Consider the following 21,099-nt stretch of genomic DNA (forward strand, 5'->3'; position numbering starts at 1 on the left):
CTTTTTTAATATTTACTCTTCACTTTTGGAATATTCTGTATACCGAGCGTATCTTTTATTCATCGCAACGGTGCATCCTTTTTGCTTTGCATTTTATTTTTCGTTTACCATTTCCATTAACTCACTCACGATTCCTGTAACATAAACACAAGTTATTTTAATTAATTTGCTACTACGTACTATTCAACAGAATTTTTAATATTTGACACAGACAGAATAATGTAAAATTCTTTACTATTTTTCAAGTTAAGCAGAAATAGTTACCTACCTTCTTATTAGAATTGAGGAACTTTCTGATAAAAGGGACCTACCTGTATGGTAAAAATGTAGGTGTCGAGCATATTTTCTAGTGTATTTTTGTATTTGAATTATTCTGAAATTTGTTCTTTAACGCTGGAATTAGCAGTTCTTAATGTTTGCAATTACTAACAACATATAGGTGTTTTTCGTAACATTGTGATGTTTACTTTTAGTTGTTCATTTTCACCGTATCAGATATATACTAAGAGTCAGTACATGGTGTGTGTATTCTTTTTTATATCACATTCATTCGAATTGTTAATTATAATGGTTCGTAACATTAGAACACTCCAGCAAACTCTCGAATTATTCTCTATCTCGTTTGATTTATCGATTCGATATCAAGTACATGATCGAAAAACAAAAAACCAGCATTTCATTCATCGAAAACTGACCAGCTGCAGAGGATTGCAACAGAAACTTGATTGAAAGCATTATCGAGTTCATGAGTTCGGGAAAAGGTTAACGACGACTAATTCCAGTTGTCCGGATTTGGGTTCAGCTCGAAGATGATCCGTTTCGACAGCTTCTGGTTGGTATTTCCGTAACATCATCCACACGGGGAATATCCACGGTCTTCGCTAACCTCTGCGGTACTATGTGAGATCTTTGATCAAACGCTCTGATCAAGGATAACGAGAGAATCTGAGTGATCTATTCTCATTGACTTTGTCACACGGTCCTTTGACACACGAATCGAATCGAAGACCAAGATATTAAGATACCTTGCCCCTTTGATGGATTTACATTTTCTCCTTCGATATTGATAAACAAGAGACATTACGTTTATCAGTGTTTACCAGAAATTTTTCCCTCGGCTTTGTCTCCTACAAATTTCACAAGAAATTATTTGGTATATGTTAGCGATTGAGTATTATATAGCCCGATATAAACCGATCATAGTTATTGGAAGTTATCGAGTTGGAAATTTTGGAAGATAAAACTTATGGTTTAGTTTCTTTGAAAACGATGAAGTTGAACAAACTTATAGTTTGGAAAACATAGTTTGAGAAGTGATTAATTCGATAAAAAGAATATTCAAAGTATGCTGGAAATCCCTTTCCTAGTTAAATACTAGATGTATATATATATATTTCTGATAAAATTAACGTTGGCTGTTATTAAGATAAGAAGATGATTAATGTAGAGCTCCTGCGTTTATGTTTCCCTTGTCATTTATATGATAAATTTTACAAAATTAAAGATAAAATAGTTTATAAACCAATCAATTTTCGACATAACTGCGTTAATTACTTTCTTACGAAGCAGGAAAAGATGCATCGATCGAGATATTAGCAGATTTATAGCTCCATTTTATAAAATACACTTGACATTCAATTTTGTCCGATGAAATATTCTTTCTGTCTTGCATCATCTCAGAGCCGTAGCTTAGTTCATTTGCATGAGCCACCCTGTGTATTTGTCATTCTACTTACTTTCGTCGTGCAATTTTAGGTACATGCAATACATTGCGTACATTCTAGTATTAATCAAAGATAGAATATTATTTTCAACATGAATTCCTACACGGTTCACCTTTAATATCATCATCTCAGGATACCTATCAACATCACAAATAGGACATTCAAAGGAAACCCTATGAAACCTTGCGACAGATGAAATCCAGCGAAAGAGCGATTCGAACAATTCGAAGACACCAAAGGAGCCCTACGGTCTTTTTTAACGAACGTTAATTAACGTTATGGTTACGGCACTCTACGGCGATGTCGGTTAGAGGGGTAGCCATGGCAAGTGAAATTCCCTTTGTGTCCGAAAGCCCGATATTGCTGAGCTTAATCACGCTTAAATACGCTGGCTCGTCACGTCCATTGCGTCGGATGTTCCTCTCGAAATATCGCTGCTGGAGAACGATATCACGTTCATTTCTCTCTCTCTCTCTCTCTTTCTTTATCTCTTTCTCACTCACTCTCTTCAACGATACTCTGATAGCGATATTATTATTATTAACCAGTTAATTAGCGTTTTCCATTAGGTATACGTTGAAGCGTAGTCCAACTTTCTCTGACAGATTATCGATTGTAAACGTTGCTGTGTAGTGCGACACGGACCGCCCGGGGATCGTAATACTGGAAGATTATTGATTCGCGCACAAAATTTTGATTAAATCTTCACGGAGATTGAAACGTCTGCAGTAACAAGGAGGTAGTTGTAAATTAAGTTACGAAGAATTTCTAAGCCATCTACGTTTGGAAACAGACTGTTTAACTCGTTACTAGTAGCGTGATAAAACAGTGAAATGTGTCGTGTACGACACGGGTCGCTGGTCATAATTTTCTACGGGAATATAACATCTACTCATCAAAAGGAAAGTACGTCCAATTGATGTTAATATTCTCAGTCGTAATTATTATAATTCAGCAGTCTTTTTATGTTACTTTATTTTGTTGTTTGTTTTATTACTTCTCACATAATATCTGCCTCCTAACTCAAATAACCCTATCGTAGGATTATTCCACTGTTTTTCCCCTTTTCGACGTGTCTTCCTTCTATAAACTTAAAATATACCATATCTTCTCATTCTTTCGTTATAACTATCAACTGAAAATTTGTATGCGTTCGCGACGTGTAGTTCAACTACATTACTAAATTAACCATGTCTCGCAATAGGTATACAACAAGTTTAATTATTCCGTGCAAAGTTCAAGATTGGATTTTAAGGTGTTGACCTTTATACGGCTCAGATAACCCTATCTTATCTAAGTATCGGATAAATCTTGCCAAAAGTAAGCGAATATTCTGATAGTTTCGAGTCGTGGCGTGGTTGATGTTGCGTAGTATTTCATGTAGCTTCCGTTTCTCTCCCTCTGGCGCGGCTTTAATTTCAACGGGTCTCGAAAAATTTTGCGTTTAGGGTTGCGGCGAAGAGGTTTGGGGAGAGATGGCTTAACGAAGAACCCTTCTTTGCGTAGGTGCTCGAGAAGGAGTCGAGGGGTATCCTTGAGTGTGAGGGAAAGGACGCCAACAAACTGGTGTAATAGTCGAGTAGTACACCTACGTGTGGGAAATTTTACGCGTTTTAAATATTTCGAAGGAATTAAAGCGTGATATAAAGTGATACGGAAGTTTATGCGTGCATTTTGGAATTTCATTAACGCTGTAACGAGGCACCACTATCGTCATTATATGTGCTAATAAAGTCTGAAGCAAAACTGGAACTGTACACTTCCGTTCGTAATAATTGATATCTACGTGATAACTGATCTAGATTGCTAAGTTTATATAATACACACAATATATTCGTAACAATTATAAGTGTTACAAGTGTTACAATACTGTCTTATCAGCTATTACACATCTTCGTTGCTTTTATATTTTTAACTTATATAGGTGTTTCTTTATTAAATATTTAATTAATTCGTACCGATTTTTGAGAATATATGTTTGCATTAAATATCTTGTAATTTTTACCGTATATACATTTTCGTTCTAAACTGTACCAATACGTCAGTGAAATTCCAAAATAAAATATTTATATAGCACACGTAATATATATCTAAAATTTTTCCATTGAAAATGTTCAAATACGCAGATGACTGTGTTTCATGAATTATTGCTCGTTAGTAAACGAGAGTAGTTCAGTTCGAGAAGAACATAAAGCATACATGAAAGCGTGGATTCGTTTGTATTCGTGTATAGGGTGCAATAAACGCATACTAGTCGGAAAGCTGCATTGCAGTTTTCATTGGTTTTTTTCTCAGGTATTGGGTCGAGCACGAATGTGCAGTCAGGCAATCGTAGGTGGCCATAAACAGTCATTGACAGTGCGTACGTGTGGTCGTTTGCTAAATCGGGTTCTACCGCCACGACCGCAAAAGCGGTTCGAACTAAACCGTTCTTCCTCAAATGCGTTCAGTGTATCCTCGGTGATCAATGTGATTCTCTGTCGAGGCTTTTCGCTAATCGCTTTTAATCGCAACCTTCTCTCCGCTCCCATTAATCAAAACTTTCTGCATCAAACTTTTCATTCGTATTCATTCCCTTTCAGATATCAAGAGATTTATACTATTTTATTGCGAATTCCAGCCTTTTCTTTTGCTAAAAAACGTTAATTTAATCTTTCCCGTTTATTTTAGTTTGAATGTGCTCTTAGCAGTATAAGTTTAAACCTAAATATTTTATACAAATAGAGCGTTAATATTAATGGCAGAAATTAGTTTGAGAATATCAGATTATGATACAGCGTATATGAGTTATCGATTCTATCAAGTCTACTCATTTTGTTTCTGAAGTATTATAGAGTAATTATGTATGATTGTAGTGAAAATAGGAAATTTCTAGAAAATGGAAAGTTGATCAGCTTGGTTTCCGAGTACCTCGTGTGAAACGTTCAGATTTTTCATCTCGATCGTATTACAAAGTACATCTATCATGTGCTTACGATGTGAATGTCGATTTATGTTTCTTCGTTTTATGTATCTCTTATTTGAAATAGCGTTGGACATTTTTCAGTATTCTCTTTGCGATAGTACAGCGAATACGCAAGAAATGAGAATTCAATTACACCGCGGTCAAAGTCGTATATAACATTAATATTGTAATAAAAGAACCATTTATCATTGGACTTTTAACAGTACCAGCTTCGAAAACGAATAAAAGGCAGACCTGTGAAATTTGTCAAAATGTAGAACAATATTGTCCGAAAATCGTGCTGGAGACATCGTATCTCGATTCCAACAGTGTATTTCGATAAATAATACAATATGTACTTCGATTAATGAACTTATCCAAGTAAAAGCATACTTATCTTAAACGAAGAGAAATCTGAAACAAAATAGCCAATTTTCTGCACAAATTATTTCACTTAGGTTATTCCTACGATATACTCGCGAAATGTCTCCCCTTCAACGTTCCATCATTCTTTTACTTTTCCTTTTTTTACGTTCAGCGGAAACGGTGCCCAATCGAACGCATCGATATCCTGTCAAGTCTCAGCATATTACAACGTTTCATAGCTTTCTTCGCTGCCGAGTAAAATTATTTCCCTGGCAGCACATGAAATTCTCGCATAATCGCCCAACACCTTCATTATTCGAGCATTGATCGATCGCGTGGAATTATTCGACCGTTGAACAAGCTGCATTTATAATCGTCGTCGAAAGTTCGTAATCATTACTTATCCGCGGCGTAATAATATTTTCTAGACCCGTAAAAGCCTTTGAACCCTCCGATGAATCGAAGATCCTATTTCGCACGAGCATCTTTAATACCACTGCAAGATGTACACGAACGTAACGAGTCACGATAAACGGTTAACGTAGTAGTACAAATTTCTTTCGATCGTCAGGGCCCTCTTTCATACATATTCGCTGCAGAATGTCAAGACCCATCGCATGCATATTTCATAACGCATCTCCATAACCGATTAATCTTTGCCGGAGTCTTTTCAAGGGTCTCTCGATGCTTACAATCCCATGGAAAACACTTTCGATCGCTTCTCGGTGTAGCTGTAAATCGTCGGCCGAATGACATCGAGATAGGAAGAGAGCGAAGGAGAAAGAAAGGAGGAGAATCCCTTTGACTCTATCTGGTTCAATCTGCTCTCTTCGTCTCTCTGCATTTCTTCCTTGTCCCCTTCCCTCTTTTACTCTGCTCCCGTTGCTTTCCACGCGGAAGAGCCCATCCTTTTGTGCGTGCGGAATTAGTTTCCTCTTACCAGACTGGCCAGTAGTCATTTCGTCCTCTTCCTCTTCCTCTTTCCCAGTTTATTCGTCGCCATCCGTTCTCCACGACCACGTCATCTACGTCTATGTTGTTTGCCGGACGATGGGGAAAGTTAGAGGGCCGCTTTGAACGCGGCCTCGCCTTAGTCCGACCGTGGAAACATCAAGAAAGTGTGTTCGTTCCTTCGATGCGTTGCTTCCTATCGTTCTTCCGTCCAGCATGGTTCCCCGTCGTTTCTCGTCGATTTAGCGGTGTTTGAACTTGGCGGTGGTTCAATTAAGAGATAGACCTCGTCGAAGGAACTTTAATGTTCGTATCCAGTTTCCTATACTCTGATGCTTCAAAGATTCCCACCTACAGTTGGTTTATAGTTAGCTGTGTTTGTAATAAAGATTAAAGGGGTTCCTGAAAATCTATGGTGCCTATAGTTTCCGTCGGTCTATACCAGTATCATTGGCGAAACTTTACAAGTCACAAATTACAAATTACCATCGTATACGGTAATTATCAAGCCAAATTTTAGAAGCGAATTTTATAACTTATAAGCCATTCAATTAATCTGTTAAACTAGTAAAATTAGTATGAACTTTTAATCTATTTTGTAAATACAGAACAAAAAACAACGTTACACGGAATATATTACAATTATCAATCAAACATACATAATATTGAGAATCTGAAACTAAAACTTCCGAAGTCGTTTTGTCTTACGAGTCGTCTATTTAGAAATCTCCGCAATTGATTCCTCCAAGCTACGTAAACTTCCAATAACAATGAATGCTACAAAATTAATCATATTTATAGTACATATTTCATGAGTATGAATGAACAATGAGCTTTACGAGAGTATGAGAGGTATATTATATCGAATGAATAATGTTCCAGTTTCACGTGAACATCGTTAATATTAGAATGTATATTCATTTGGATAATTAATGTACTTTCCTTTTGGGGAGAAATTTGAAAAGAATTTTTGATGGAATTAAAAATTTTATCTTTTATCAAGGATTATATTAAATGAACAGTATAAATTGAAGACAATTCCTTTGAAATATATATTTCTGAGGAGACTTGGATTTTCAAGTTTTTATAGGGAATAAATGGACCACGAAATGAGCCAGCTGCTTTCATTGTGCGCCACGAAAGTTGGCAAACGATGCTTGCGTAAAAAGCGAGGAAGAACGATTTCTTAGCTTATACGTATCTGCAGCAAATATCAACTGTTTCTAGATTCGTTATTTCAGAATTATTTCTTAATTGAAACCATCTTTTCCTCGATAATAATTCGTGTCGTCGAAAGTTTCAGAAACAATATTCATTATTTCGTATTTTTTATTCCCCTCGTTCTCCGATAATTTATATTCTATGTTAATCTTCCAAGAATAAAGGGAAAACGAAGTAAAGACGTAATACAAATTGACGTTTTCATTATATCGACTTAAATTCCAGTAAAATAATAATGACCAAATATTATGAGATTTAAGAAAAAGACAAGTGAAAAATATATTTCTTCACATGTACTTTATTCTGTATTATTTATTAGACTAAATTAACCAAAGTGTAATTCAAACGAGTCTTTGATAGAGTTTTTTTCCTCCTTGTCTGTTAAAAAAGCAGGAACGAATACGGACAGACGTTTTCAAGTGTCCTCTCATAAGAACTCCCCTTTAGCTATCACTTATATTCCCCCTAAAAAATTTTTTGCCTCGTGTTGTTGTCGAAAGTCACTAATTTATATAGAAGTACTATTCATCATACCATTAATGTCTCTCTAATTTCTCCGCATATTGTTCAATCCACCTAAACCTTAACATCCTTTTTCGCTGGTCTGTTTCTCTGCTTAACCCACTACGTATAGTGCGTTTTTTTACGATACTTTCTTTTTAGAATGATAGTATTTAGAAGTCTATTACTAGGGTCAATACTATTAATACCATTCTTCATATAAAGCACGAAAGACAATCAAAACGGATCTTACTGAAATAAATAGACAGATTTAATTATTTCTCTTTCTATTCCTATATGGTAAACATTTTAATTATTGCGTAATTTGAAATTGGTTTAAAATTATTGACCATTCGTGAACTTTACACTGTAGGGTTCACAATTCGTCAAGAGGCAAGTGGGTTGTTTCGCTCGAAATTATTGTCTAATATTTATTTATTATATCGTATGTTTATCTACGTTGGGAAGACCTGATGCGCGCATACGCGATTCCTGCGGGATCGATACTCCTAGCACTCCAGGCTCGTCACAACTGAAGGCGCGAGATTCCCGAGAAAATTGAAACCCTTGGGAGCTAGCCCTTTTGCTCATGAATACAGTGAAAGCAGGAGCTATTAGCGATATCCATTTACAAGTTTTGTCGTAAATTAATTCAATGTAACTGTAGTATAAACTAAAGCAACTAAACTACTATACAATTAACAAATGAGCACGTGGGAATATGTAGAGAAAGCTTTGATAAGTTCATTGATTTCTTTTTGCATCTTGTAGATTTTCATGCGAGTTCAATTTTGTAAACGCTCACAGATCGAATCTAAATAGAAATTCGTTTCATCCTCTACATATTACGACGAGCAACTGTACTGTACTTTGGGTACTGTATACTTTTTCATACTATATCTATGATATAGTACGATTAAATATGAAGAGTACATAGTATGATAAAATATGAAGAGCATGTATACACTCTTCATATTTTTGCACATTTAAATCTCCTATAAATTATAAATATACAAAGATCCATGTTAGGATGTGTGCTAGCCATACAATAGAACATATTTTATCTTTTAAATAAATATATTACTTGAAACACAAATATTTACCTAATTTATAAATGTAGATAAATTTCTAGCTGTAGATATTTAGATATCTACATTGTATATGATATTTGGAATTTTACGTTCTATGACTTTTCACGTGTTTCTTCAAAAAAGTATCACGTGGAAAATAGAATCTCCTGGAAAATGCTGATGCGGGAGATACATAATTCTATGGAGCGCAGTGAATAAAATAGAATGATACGTCTGAATTCTTTGTTTCTGTAATTCGGACGTTGAAATGTTTGGATACGTATTATCGCGAGTAAGAATAGGATTTTCTACGTCAGCAAGACGATAAAAATCGCTCTCTATCTTGATGTAAGGAACATATTCTCCACATAATATTTCCGCTTTTGTCTCTGTATTACAAAGATTCCTGAATACAAGTTTCACACCTTACTCGTTTATAATTTCATTGTTAATAACCATTTTATGCATTTATCGAATGTTATAGAACATCAACGGGCACTCGTTGCATCATTTAATAATTAATTTTATTGTTTGTATCGTCGAAGTACTGTAAGTGGCAAGATCTTATCATTTGCATTTTCAGCCTGAACAATCGAAAGGCACGGGAATTGCTCTCACCTTGCGGGATGAACTACCATGTTTGGCGAAAGAGGACCAAGCTTGCTAATGACAGCCGCTAAGACAGCTGTTAGGATGGTCGTTAAGTGGCTACAATGTATAACAGGTCTTGGTACTAACGTTACGTCGTTTCTCGAGTCTTTCCCACGGCTAGCTAAATAGTCGGTGTACCAAGTGCTTCCAAAGTGGATAAATTATTCTCTTCGCTGCAATCACGGGATTAGGTAAAGCTGGGAGATAATTCTATGTCCAGAATCGATGGAAATCAGCTTTAGTTCCGTTGAACGTGAATTTTATTTCGTCCACAACTTGCTTGCGCAAAAGCTAATGACACGTTATATTTTCTCGAAACTATTTCACCATCCATCTTAACCAACCAACTGTTAATTCATCCTACGTTATATGGAGAAATAAAATTTTTAATTTGCGTAGAAATTTTATCAAAGCGATACGAATGGAATTGTACTTAAATGCCCTTTTTTTATTTGCCTTTTCCGTTTCCTCTAGTTTCTCTCTCTGATCACGTAATCCACAATACTATCACCTATCGATTCTTAGAATCTTGTTCTACTAGAATGGAGTTTCGTAATCTGACAGTCGATATGTATAAAAGTATAGTCACGTATTTCGTGACCAACGAGGTGAATAACGCCTGGTAATATGATAACGTTGTCACCGATAACGTCACCTTTCGTTTTCGTTAAATGGTACTTTTATCGCGCGATCTTATCACGAGTTGCTTTCACGATCTGCCCGCGAGACAAAACACCATGTTAAATTCGCGAATATCGGTCAGCTGTTAACGTAATCTCGGATTTCAGCGTTATTGCTACGAAATTTATTCTGCAGCAAATATTACATCGTAAAATTTATATCCTTTATTCCTATCGTTCATTTTTTGTCATGCATATTATACGTAATACCGATTACCATAACATCATAAATACCATACAGGAATCATTTATTCGGCAATCGTTATTGTATGAGATGCATTGTTTGAGTTGAATTTTAGACACGTTGTATGTAGATAGAAGGTTATTTTGTTATTATAAAAATGCATACAAGCAAGAGAATAATGCTCTTCATAAACGTGGATTAAGTTTTAATAAAATTATCTTGGACGTGGATTATGTAATGTTAACGGATAAAAATTTCGCAAAGTGCAACATGTATGCCGTGTACGGAATTAAAAATGTATTGTAGTTTAAAAATGTACGCTTATAAATTCAGTATGAGAGATTTCGCTTTATTTGCCATATCTCTACGAATTATCATGTTTTTCGTGAGTTGTAAAATAATATCAACAGGTATAGAAAATTAATTAACCGACTATTTTTCGATCTATACAATAGCATTTTACATATGCCAATTTATCGGGTAAAACATACGCTGAATAAAAATAAATATTTAAATGAGCTCATGGCGGAGTACAAAAATTAATCGAGGTCACTAAAGTACATTGACCGAGTTCTCGAAAATTTTCTCTCGAAGTATCTCACCGCAGAAGCTCACCGTCATAGACAGAACACACAGTTTATACAGATTACGGCAGAGATGTAAACAGTGTGCATAAGAGCAGCTTATATGTAGCTTGGGTAAGGAACACACTTCCATTCTTGTTTTCGCACTTGGCACTCGTTCTTTCCGTTCATTCAACCATTTACTTATGCAGCGCCATTCATTCGTGTGGCGGGACGTGTGCTTTAAAATTATCTATGCGTCAACTGATTGATATGATCTACATCTCGGGACAAAGTTTATACGAAGCGTGTTAGAAGTGCATAAATATTTTTGCATGCTCATAGTGCTCCTCGTTAACGATTTCAAAATCAAAACGGAGCAAAACTATTTTAAGCGGATACTTGCGCCGATCATTGAAAAGGAACGTTCTTGAATGTTGCGAATTTTTCAATTTCTTAAGCTTCAACATTTTTAATCTTCCAATAGAATATTTTTAGTTTGTTAAATTTTCGCTTCTTTCAACTTTTTATCCCACGACATTCACATCCGAAGAGTATTCTCACTATTAGATATTAGTGGTATTAGCTCCTCGATAAGCAAACATATTCTTATATCCCGTAGCTAGACTATTTATGTTCAAACTTAATACTTTTTACTGAAACGTTCTGAGTTTTTAGAAAATGTGCCCAAAATCCAGGACAGGTACTTATTTATTTTGGTTGATTTTAGTACATTACAGAACCGTTCGTTAATTCGGATATTCGGAACTATTTTCAATAAAAGGACAACTCACATCACAAAGAAAATTTAACAAAGTAAAATATATTTAAGTACTCCAATCTAAAACAAGGACAGTTGAATAAACGAAACCAAATCACCTGTACAATAAAATTTCTTTGGAAGTCGGTGAACAGTATGTTTCGATTCGACCGGCACCGGTTACCTGTACACAACTTAATGGCAGTGCGTAGACGTACGGAGCGAGGGACGTGATTTGAATTCGAATTAGCGATCGGCGCGGCGCTTGCGATGCACTCTCATTCGCTCGAAAGACCGAAGCCCCGATTGCTGGGAGGCTCCGTGTTCCATCGAGTTTACCGTTTCCAGCGAACATACATTCGATTCGCTTGCATTGTAACCGTAAGCGCAATCGTTCGCGCAAATTGATCCGCGTACGAGATAAATATCAATCGACGCATGGCAGCCGGTGGAAATGCAAACGTCCAAGAGCCCGTCTCGTAAACATGTTAATAGCGAACGTTTTACGATGACAAAACCGCGAATTTGTAGAAGACACAGTTGTTACAGAATTTTCTTTGTTTTAGAACTGAATCATCTAGTCTCGCCTGAAGGTCTAAGAACAGGTGCTGTTATTAATAGGCAGAGAACAGCAAGAAATTATGGGGTATTTGCGAAAAGAAGAAAAAGTATATAACGGTTGGTTATGAAGATTAATACTACACGGAATTACAAATTAAAGTACAAAACTTATCAGACGGTTTGACTCAACGAAATCATAAAAAATATGTATAAGGCGATTTTATTTATGTATTCTAGAGAAATGTATCATTCTAAGTCTATAAAATTTCTATGAAAAATTACGAATTGGTTGTTTTGACCACATTGATCTAAAGATTAACAAATTCTCTCATTTTTGAAGATTATTCGTCTTCCTAATAATGAAACAAAGAATTTGACACATATAATAAAATATGATTACTTCGTACATTCGAATGATTTCGTTTCTTCCCAAATTTAGGGCAAATGTAACTACTGTCCGAAGACGTTTGTGCACGAGTGTACGATCGATCTAACATTAGAGTAACGCACTTAGAGCAATTATTTTATGTCGAAATCGATATTGGTTATACATAACTATGCTGGAATGTGATTGTATTTCATTATATAAGAGTATTGGAAAGGGAATGAATAAGATGGAAGTTAATTTGAATCGATTGATGTGAGTTATGTTAATTCCTTGGAAGGTGCGCTGTGCTAAATAACTTGTGTCGTTCATAAAATAGGTTACACGATAGATAGTATAACGTATAATGATTAAATCTCTTAATACTGATGCCATATAATATCGTACGACACTAATTAAACAATTCTGTGTAGGCTAATTTGTAGCCAAATGAAATAACAATTAGACATCGTAAATTAAAGCTAAATTGGTGTTTCCTTTAATATATAGATACGATTCAAAGCACAAGCTTCTTGTACACTTCCAACATACAATTTTATTCAAAAGATTGTTCTTATATATATATATATATATATATAGATACCGTGTAAGAAAGATAAAATGTTCCTGAAAATAATTAATTCTATATATTTGCACAAATCTAAATAATTAGGAACATCATTATGTTCGAAATAAAGCACGTGGTGCAATTACCATTAATTTCTCTCCTATATCATTTAAAAATCGCACATAACCATTTAAAGACCATTACAAAAGTTTTAAACGGAATAAACTTTAGAAAAAGTTTCGGTATATTTTCCTACCGGCAATCTCCTAATTTAGAGAAATCGCGGAAAGTAGCATTTCGTATAGTAGTTTTCACCGGAATTTCATTTCGAGGAAGTTAATGCCCGAGACGAAGAAACTTCTAACGCCTGATTCTAACAAGCGCGACGGTCGCTCGCCGGGTAATAGAACCGCAATCGCGCGAGTAAATTGAGTCACGTAGAGGATAAGAGAGAACTAGTATTATATGGAGTCGATAGCGTGACGCGGTAATGAAGTGTCTCCTTTTTCCGATATACCCTGCCTTCGAAAATTTTAACCTCTTCGAGGCCAATATCTCGGTTTCCCCTGGAGCTCATGCCGCGCGCCGCGCCGCAACGATAGTCGAATGTCATTGCTGCAATCAATTCGTATCGTTTTACAGCATACAATCTCGATACCGCAAAAAGGAAAGTCGACCTTTTCGTACGAGTGACCGTACTCTCGAGGAATTTTTCTGCACGCGCGAATGCATCCAACCGATTCGAAAGCGAATTTATTGTCCCCGTTTTGCTCACTTCTTAAGATTTAACTTCAAGTTTTAACAAATATAAGTAACAGAATTATTTTTGTTTTTCACGTATATTCATTTCTCAGATAAGGAATTATCCACCCACGTGTTACAAGGATATGTAAATTGTACAAAATGAAGTTACCTTATTTCTCGCTTAATGTAATGCTAATTATAAAACTTAATTGCTTTATTTTCATATCTAGCATGAAAAATATGTTTGATCGACAGTATGACTCATGAGTTTCTATTGCAAACGTATTAATTTAAATCGAAGTTCATATGTTGCACACTATCTGGATTATCCTGTTAGTCATAAAGAGATCTAATAACATTATAATACACGGTATGTCATTATAATGCAACTTTGGTTCCATGAAGACTAAACCGCGACACACTCATAACACAAGCACTTGTGCGTTGCTGTAGAACGTGCACGGCATTTGTTCCGAACAATAAGTTGAACAGCACTAAAAATCCGATCCGCGTGGTCCCTGCATTCCAATGAATCATCAAAGAGATTATATGCAAACGATGTTTAAAATAGTCGATGTTCAATGCACGGATCAAATTATAACAATTCAAAAGAATACAGTACTACTTTTAACCTGTTAATCGAGACATTTCTCAGAGATTTCTATAATCATGAAATTAAAAGTTAATATAGTATGTAAAGTCAAACCAATTTCAAATAGGTCGATTTCAATTCTAATATGAATACAATATAAATTTATCTATATAGTATAATTTTTTATATAATATATCAAGCTAATTCGTTTTGTTTTTTCTAGTTAACAGGATGATCAGATACTTTGATTATTTCTATAAGGCACTATACCCTTACGCTATTGTGTGCGTAGTACGTATAAATTTATCGTCTTACTTTCTTATTCTATTACTATTCTTATTCTATTGATTGGCTAAACCATATACAAGCTTGGTATAAACACGAATTCAAGAGCTCGTTGCAATAGTCTTTTTATCGTATAGCGTAGTAAAGCTGTTGTAGTCACATATGTGCAATAAAATCTTGTAACATATATGTATTATAACACGCAACATTGGTTATTGATGGCCGAGGAACTTTCCATTCAGGCTACTAATGTTACCTACATGTATAAAAAGAATAACGACATGGATAGTCAGTGGTACTAGCTTGATGCGTGTAAAATGTCGTTCCTTTTTTATAAATGAAACTTCAATCATACGTAGTTCCTTGGGAACAATTTGTATATTTTTAGTCAAAATCATTTTTACGTGATTATGCGACGAGGATATAGGTCAAAGTTGTACGACGAGGGTGCGTAAGGAAACTTTGTTCCATTTTGTCCTCGCAACTTCGTATCAAAGGATTTGCCGCTTTATTCCAGAATTTACAGTTGAATTTTTAGCTTTCAACCGACGTATTTAAATTATCGATCAATCGTAATATCTTCATCTACGTGTAATTGGTATGAAATGAGTTAATTTATAAGAGAGGATGAAATTTCAATTTCTAGAATTTATCTCGTAATTATGAACTGTAGATTTGGATTGTTTTAGTTTTCTACGCCGGTTCTTCTACCTTCGTTTCAACGTTTGTAATTTCCCCAAACCTCGAATCCTCAAACTTCGTACCAGGTCTAACAAATGTCTCGACAATCATCTAACAACTCACGTTTATAGAGTAGACAAGTAATTCGTGCTACAAATGGGGTGTTTCAAAATAAGTCGAAATCGCACAATAACTTTTTGTTGTACGAAACTGCATTTTCCAGAACTGCCCAGTCTCTGTACGCGACACTGCGCGACAGGTCGCATTTGCCACGAATATTCCCGTACCTATTAGTCGGTCCTTGCAACTTTGTATTCGTTCTATAATTAAAAACTCTGTCACAGGTGTTCACATTTCGAATTAATTTTGTGTAAAATGTTTGAAAAGGAATTTTATTTTACGACAAATTCCCTTTGCGGGAGCTTAATAGAAGGTACGTCGTAGAAAGTTCTACGAAGGACTAAATAGAGTGCGGTAGAGGCTACTTTAGGAAATATTTAAAAGTTTGTAGTTAGTTGATCGATATGCCCATTTACCTTCTTTGAGAAAGTTCAGGATGCTTTATGAAGTGGAAGGCAACAGGGTAGTCTTAGGATCAACCTAGGTCTTCTCTTGATCAAATTACTCTAGCAATAAGTGTCTATCAATTATATATGCCATATAAAGATAGATTCTTTGGTCTGAAAGATATGTCCGGTCTCAATTTTACCTACAAATTTGTTGCTATGATTCTTTCAGGATCATTACAGCAATTATAATTTAAATAGGAATCTAAGAAGTAATTTTTATTTTCAGCGTTTACTTACGATTTCAGATAATAAGTACAATGTTAGATGTACACGCACTGAATTGATCTCCAGGTTATTTCTCTGAAAAATGAAACTTTGCGTGACATCCAAAAATACATGCATATAAAAAGAAATTTAGCCGCAATGAGAAGAATTCTGCGAACGTAATGTTAGCTGTGAACCAATAATGCCACGAACTTGAAGATCGGTGGGTTCAAGTCGGAACATCCAAACTCTTTACCCACCCAAAGAATCTTATCCTCCTCCAAAGTCTAAACAAAGCTTATAACTTCGGACTCCTTTGAGGAACAAACGATTCTTATAATCGAAGTTCCGATAGCACAATAGCACATCGATTCTCCCAATTCCTTTTCAATCGTTCTGAGATGTTGTCAGTGTAAACATGTTTGCTTGGCTGGTGACGGTGTTGGAACATCGCGACGTGAAATACGTTGGGTCACGTTCCTCCGCATTGAAGACATTGCGTCGAGTCGTGCAAAGTGTACTCGAGAACGGCGAGGAGCAGCCATTTTGGACGAAATACGCTGGTGTATTTCTCAGCGCGCCATGGTTGGAACGCGGTTGTGAACGCGGCTGTGAACGCGGCTGTGTGCGCGGCTATGTGCGCGCTTGTGTGCGCGCGAACGGTCGGTCGGTCTCTTCCACGGTCGTGTGGCCTCTTCCCAGCGGCCATTAAACCAACGGTTTCAAGTGCTTCGAGCACGTTCCGCGCGGCGCGTTGCGCCTGTGTGTACGCGAACAGCGGCCTCGACAGCGAACAGGCAGCGCCGCGCAACCAGTGTACTCCTACCGACGTTAGAGGAAGGAACGAATTTCTAGTGTATTTCTCTGTGTTCACGCCTTTCTATCTTTCTATCGTTCATCGTACAATTCTTATTCGTCGATTTGTATCACTCATTAATGAAAGTTTGTCATTGAGGAGAAATTATGGATTGGTCGAAAGATATGGGGCTCTCGCTGGTGAACTTATACAAGAACAAGGAGGTTCTATGGAACCCGGGGAACTCTGAATACCATCAAAAAAATAGACGACACGATGCTTGGCAAGAAGTCGCTGATGAACTCTCCTTGATTATTAAAAAACCGGTGTCTTCGTTGGAATGCAAGAGAAAGATGGATACCATTCTTTCCTCGTTTAGGAGAGAGAGGGTAAAAGTAAGGAAGATTAGCGAGATGGCTGAGGGAGGTATGTTGGATGAATTTAATCATTGGAAGAATTGGGATTCTCGAGACCGTAGATACGGAAATTGGGTTCATTGCGATTCAAGTCCATGTTCTATTTGTTTGTTGACCAATTTTCTAGACGCTCTGGGCTAATATTTAGGTCTTCCTCTTCTGTTTTAACCTTTCGGGCGTTATGGTTTATCACCGAATGTGTACGTCACAGTGGCACGAATTCTTCGCACTAGCGTACAAGCGATTATATAATAATACTTCTTTGTCAACATCGATACTTTAGCATCTTGAGGATTGAACTTATTATTGCACAGAAGATAACTTTCAAAGAGTATGTTAGTATGATTAGATATTTCAAGGTTCAATACAGTAAGGTCTCATAAGTCAATATATTCGACATAAATATGTACATTGAGACACAATAGTTTTCGTGATAGCCGTTTCGATTATAGCCGTAATTTCCATTATGAATGGACTTTGGTTCTGAAAGATACACATACGACATAATCGCTCGATGGGTTAAAAATATTTCTAGTTCGTGATCATCTTGAATGAAATGAGATAAAATATGCCTTTATTCTATGAATCTGTAAGACATTTTTGTTCTCGCCTTTACAAAGAAAAACAACATAGAGAATGTGTTTTTACTGCTACAACAATTTCGTAGAAGCACGCATTTCGACAGAATCGATTTCGATGGAAGACGTGCACGAAGGCAAGCAGCGAAAATTCGTTGTCGAAAACAACGTGAAAGAAACGTAGACGAGTCCGAAAGAACTTGTTCTCGACACAGATAGTGACCCGGTTTCCGTTTGTCCGATGATGTTATCATTAATGAAATCATTGTTAGTAATAGCTTATTTTTTTAATTCTCTATCTAGATTCTGACAGACCTTCGGGATCCACATGGTTCCTTTATGATTCGTTAACTTTTCTTATCGAAAAAGATGTTCTCCGTTCCAACAAATCTTTTGTAAGTATTTCAAGAGGTAATTCTATAAAAAAAAAAATCTCTTGAAGTCTTTCACAATCGAATCAAATCTCGAAATTATCAACAGGTAAACAAAAAAATTGACGATTTGATGAATAATTTGTAGGTTAACGTTAATCGCGACGAACATTCTCCTCCACCTATCAAAGTAAACAAAATGCAATCAGAGAACGAACGAATAGAAAAGATCTCTAAGGCAGTGGAAACACCAAGCGAGGACGAGTGTTACAGCTACGGAATGTTCGTGGCGAATAAATTGAAACGCTATTCAGCTCGTACTCGAAGCGCAGTTCAGCACGCCATAAGTGATATTCTTTTTAACGCTGACATGGGTTATTACAATCAGTCTAGTTCAGTTTCGACGAACACGCAGACTGAACCTAACGTAGTTCAGTGCATTTGGTTGCAACAGAACGAAAGCACTCAGCAAGAACACGACTTTAAGAACGAAGTAATCAGTGATCTGGAGAACGAGAACGAAATATTTAATTAAATTCAGCATCGAATTGTTAATAGCGACGATGAATTGTACTGTGATCGTTGTAGCGATATAATTTTACTCGTTGCAAGTTTTAAGCTTCGGTTGATTATTTCGTTTTGTTTATCAAATGGTTGATTGAAATTGCGAGCAAGTTTATTTTATACAAAAATTTTGGAAGTGTAAATAGAAGTTAATTTAAAATAGTTATTGGCTTTCTATAGGAATTGGTTGTATATTCTTAACGAACGTATTGTACGTGTAATATATTATACATATCATATTATATTTATGTCTATTTATACACAGGGTGTACCAAATAAATTGTTACAACTTTTTAGATTGGAAGATTTTAGATTTTTTTGTACAATTAAATGGAACAGAGGATAATATTTTAATATAAGATCTAACGAAATTGATATATTTAAGAACCATATGTGATATATTGAGAAATTAAATTTTTATGTAATTTGTCTACGCAGTTTGATAACGAATATTTATTTTCAAGTCCGAGAAGTTGATAGACAGACGTATCGTGCATATTCTTTGTAATGCATAATGTGTATTATACCCATTACACGACAAAAGAAATACATTAGCCTCTTTGTTGTTCCCAACATACGTGTTAGTAATGCTTTGATACGGATTCAAGCTTGAATAATCGCAATCGAGGACGGTACAGGTGTGCCACAGGAAATGTCACTGCTGTATCCTGTCAAGGGTCTACAATTGATTAATGGTCTTTTCGCAAATCAAGCGTCATCGTCATTGACAAGGAAGATTTTTTATACATACATTTCATATCAAAGAACTGTGTATTTTCTCAAATTTAATTTAGCAACGTACGATTCTCTGATTAAATTTCACTTTGATTAATTAATATTCACTGAAAATAAACTTTTAATTTACTGTAACGAGAAAGACCAAGCGTGTCAAAAAATTTTTTAAAAAATATACCGTTAAAAAAACTCATTCAAATAAACGCTACAAATTGCTTCGAAAGAAGTAGGACCAATGCACATAAAAAAATAACGCTTTGAAGTTCAATTGCTCCAAAAATACGCATCGATGCGAACATGATCGAAAAGAGTATGCGTTTCGCTTTCGATAGTTTTATCAGCAAACTCGCAGTCAAGTGTCCGCCGATTTAACTGTTAGTTACCCTGCATGGCCGATTGGTTTTCGTTCGAAACGACACTCTGACTCGGCCTGGGTAACCCTTTGCGTTACCATTTACATGATATTGAATCCGAGCTGGGGATAAAGTCGATGTTGATCGCGACGAGATTGGGTAGCACTTTACGTGTGGGCAATTTTTCCGACGAAACGTTTTCATCACATCCAGCCAATATCGGCCGCGTATGAAGCGGACTAGAGATGGCGATATTAAAGGAATACGGGTCACCGAGAAATTTTCAAGCAGCCACGTTTCCCGAGAAAAGAGGCGTGCCTTACAATTAGACTCACCTCCGAGGCATTACACTCCGCTTAATATCCTCTTTGGATGGTTCCTTTTTTTTAGATAAAGATACTTTATTAGCGACGAAACTTCGTTAAAGGCTCGAAGTTTTTTCTCAAAGCTGGATTTCAACAGATCACTGCGCTAAAAGGAATCCGATTCGATACATTTTTACGTGTAGATAACGAAAATGGGATTGCTATTGGTACGGAACGTGAATAGAAGGATTTGAATGGATGAGACCGATATTGAAGTACCAATATAAGATCCTTCCTCGCTGATACGTATTCCAAGCTTCCTTTCCTCCTGAAGTTTCTTACTCTATGCAAATTTTTCTTCGTTGATAAAAGTTTCAAAAGTTTCCTATGGACTCGGTCAATATTAACGTTCGTTTCGTGACCAAGCTGTCAATACAATTTTCTATTTCTTAACCCTTCTTTACCTTTCTCATCGTATTTTCTATTCTCCCACTTTATGTTGTCGTTTATTTTTCTAGCATTTTTCCGCTTTATGGAAATGTGGTGAGAAGTTCAGATTAGAGTTGCTGGGTTTCAGAGCGTATTAAAGCGATATGTGTATACATATAGATATAACGTGTGTTGGAGAATTAAAAATCCGTGTTCTGAATGAATCCATGTAAAATGAATAGTCATACGTTTCAATAGCCGTGTACACGGTAGTATTAGAAATGTAATTCGCGTATATTCATATGCACGGCTGTATGTTTTTAAAATATTCATATTTTAATTCGCGTACAATCGGTAGGTATGAGAATA

General features: G+C 35.9%; 2 protein-coding genes across 2 annotated transcripts in view; both read left to right on the plus strand.

Annotated features, from left to right (window-relative positions):
* The window catches only part of LOC100645439, a 707,019-nt gene that overhangs the window by 194,589 nt on the left and 491,331 nt on the right, over nt 1–21,099 (plus strand). The window lies entirely within an intron of this gene.
* On the plus strand, nt 16,886–19,483 carry LOC100645556. The gene is made up of 3 exons (XM_003394901.4): nt 16,886–17,405; nt 18,277–18,368; nt 18,493–19,483. The coding sequence occupies exons 1-3, from the start codon at nt 17,147–17,149 to the stop codon at nt 18,877–18,879; spliced, it is 738 nt and encodes a 245-aa protein (XP_003394949.1). The 5' UTR covers nt 16,886–17,146; the 3' UTR covers nt 18,880–19,483.

Source organism: Bombus terrestris, chromosome 4 (genome assembly GCF_910591885.1).
Source record: "Bombus terrestris chromosome 4, iyBomTerr1.2, whole genome shotgun sequence".
In the NCBI taxonomy this organism is placed as follows: domain Eukaryota; kingdom Metazoa; phylum Arthropoda; class Insecta; order Hymenoptera; family Apidae; genus Bombus; species Bombus terrestris.

Bases quoted from the DNA above. Each gene is read 5' to 3' on its own strand.
- LOC100645556 (XM_003394901.4), top strand. From the start codon at position 17,147: ATGGATTGGTCGAAAGATATGGGGCTCTCGCTGGTGAACTTATACAAG. The intron at 17,406-18,276 runs GTATGTTGGATG...TTCTCTATCTAG, and splicing joins TAGCGAGATGGCTGAGGGAG to ATTCTGACAGACCTTCGGGA. The intron at 18,369-18,492 runs GTAAGTATTTCA...AATAATTTGTAG, and splicing joins TCCGTTCCAACAAATCTTTT to GTTAACGTTAATCGCGACGA.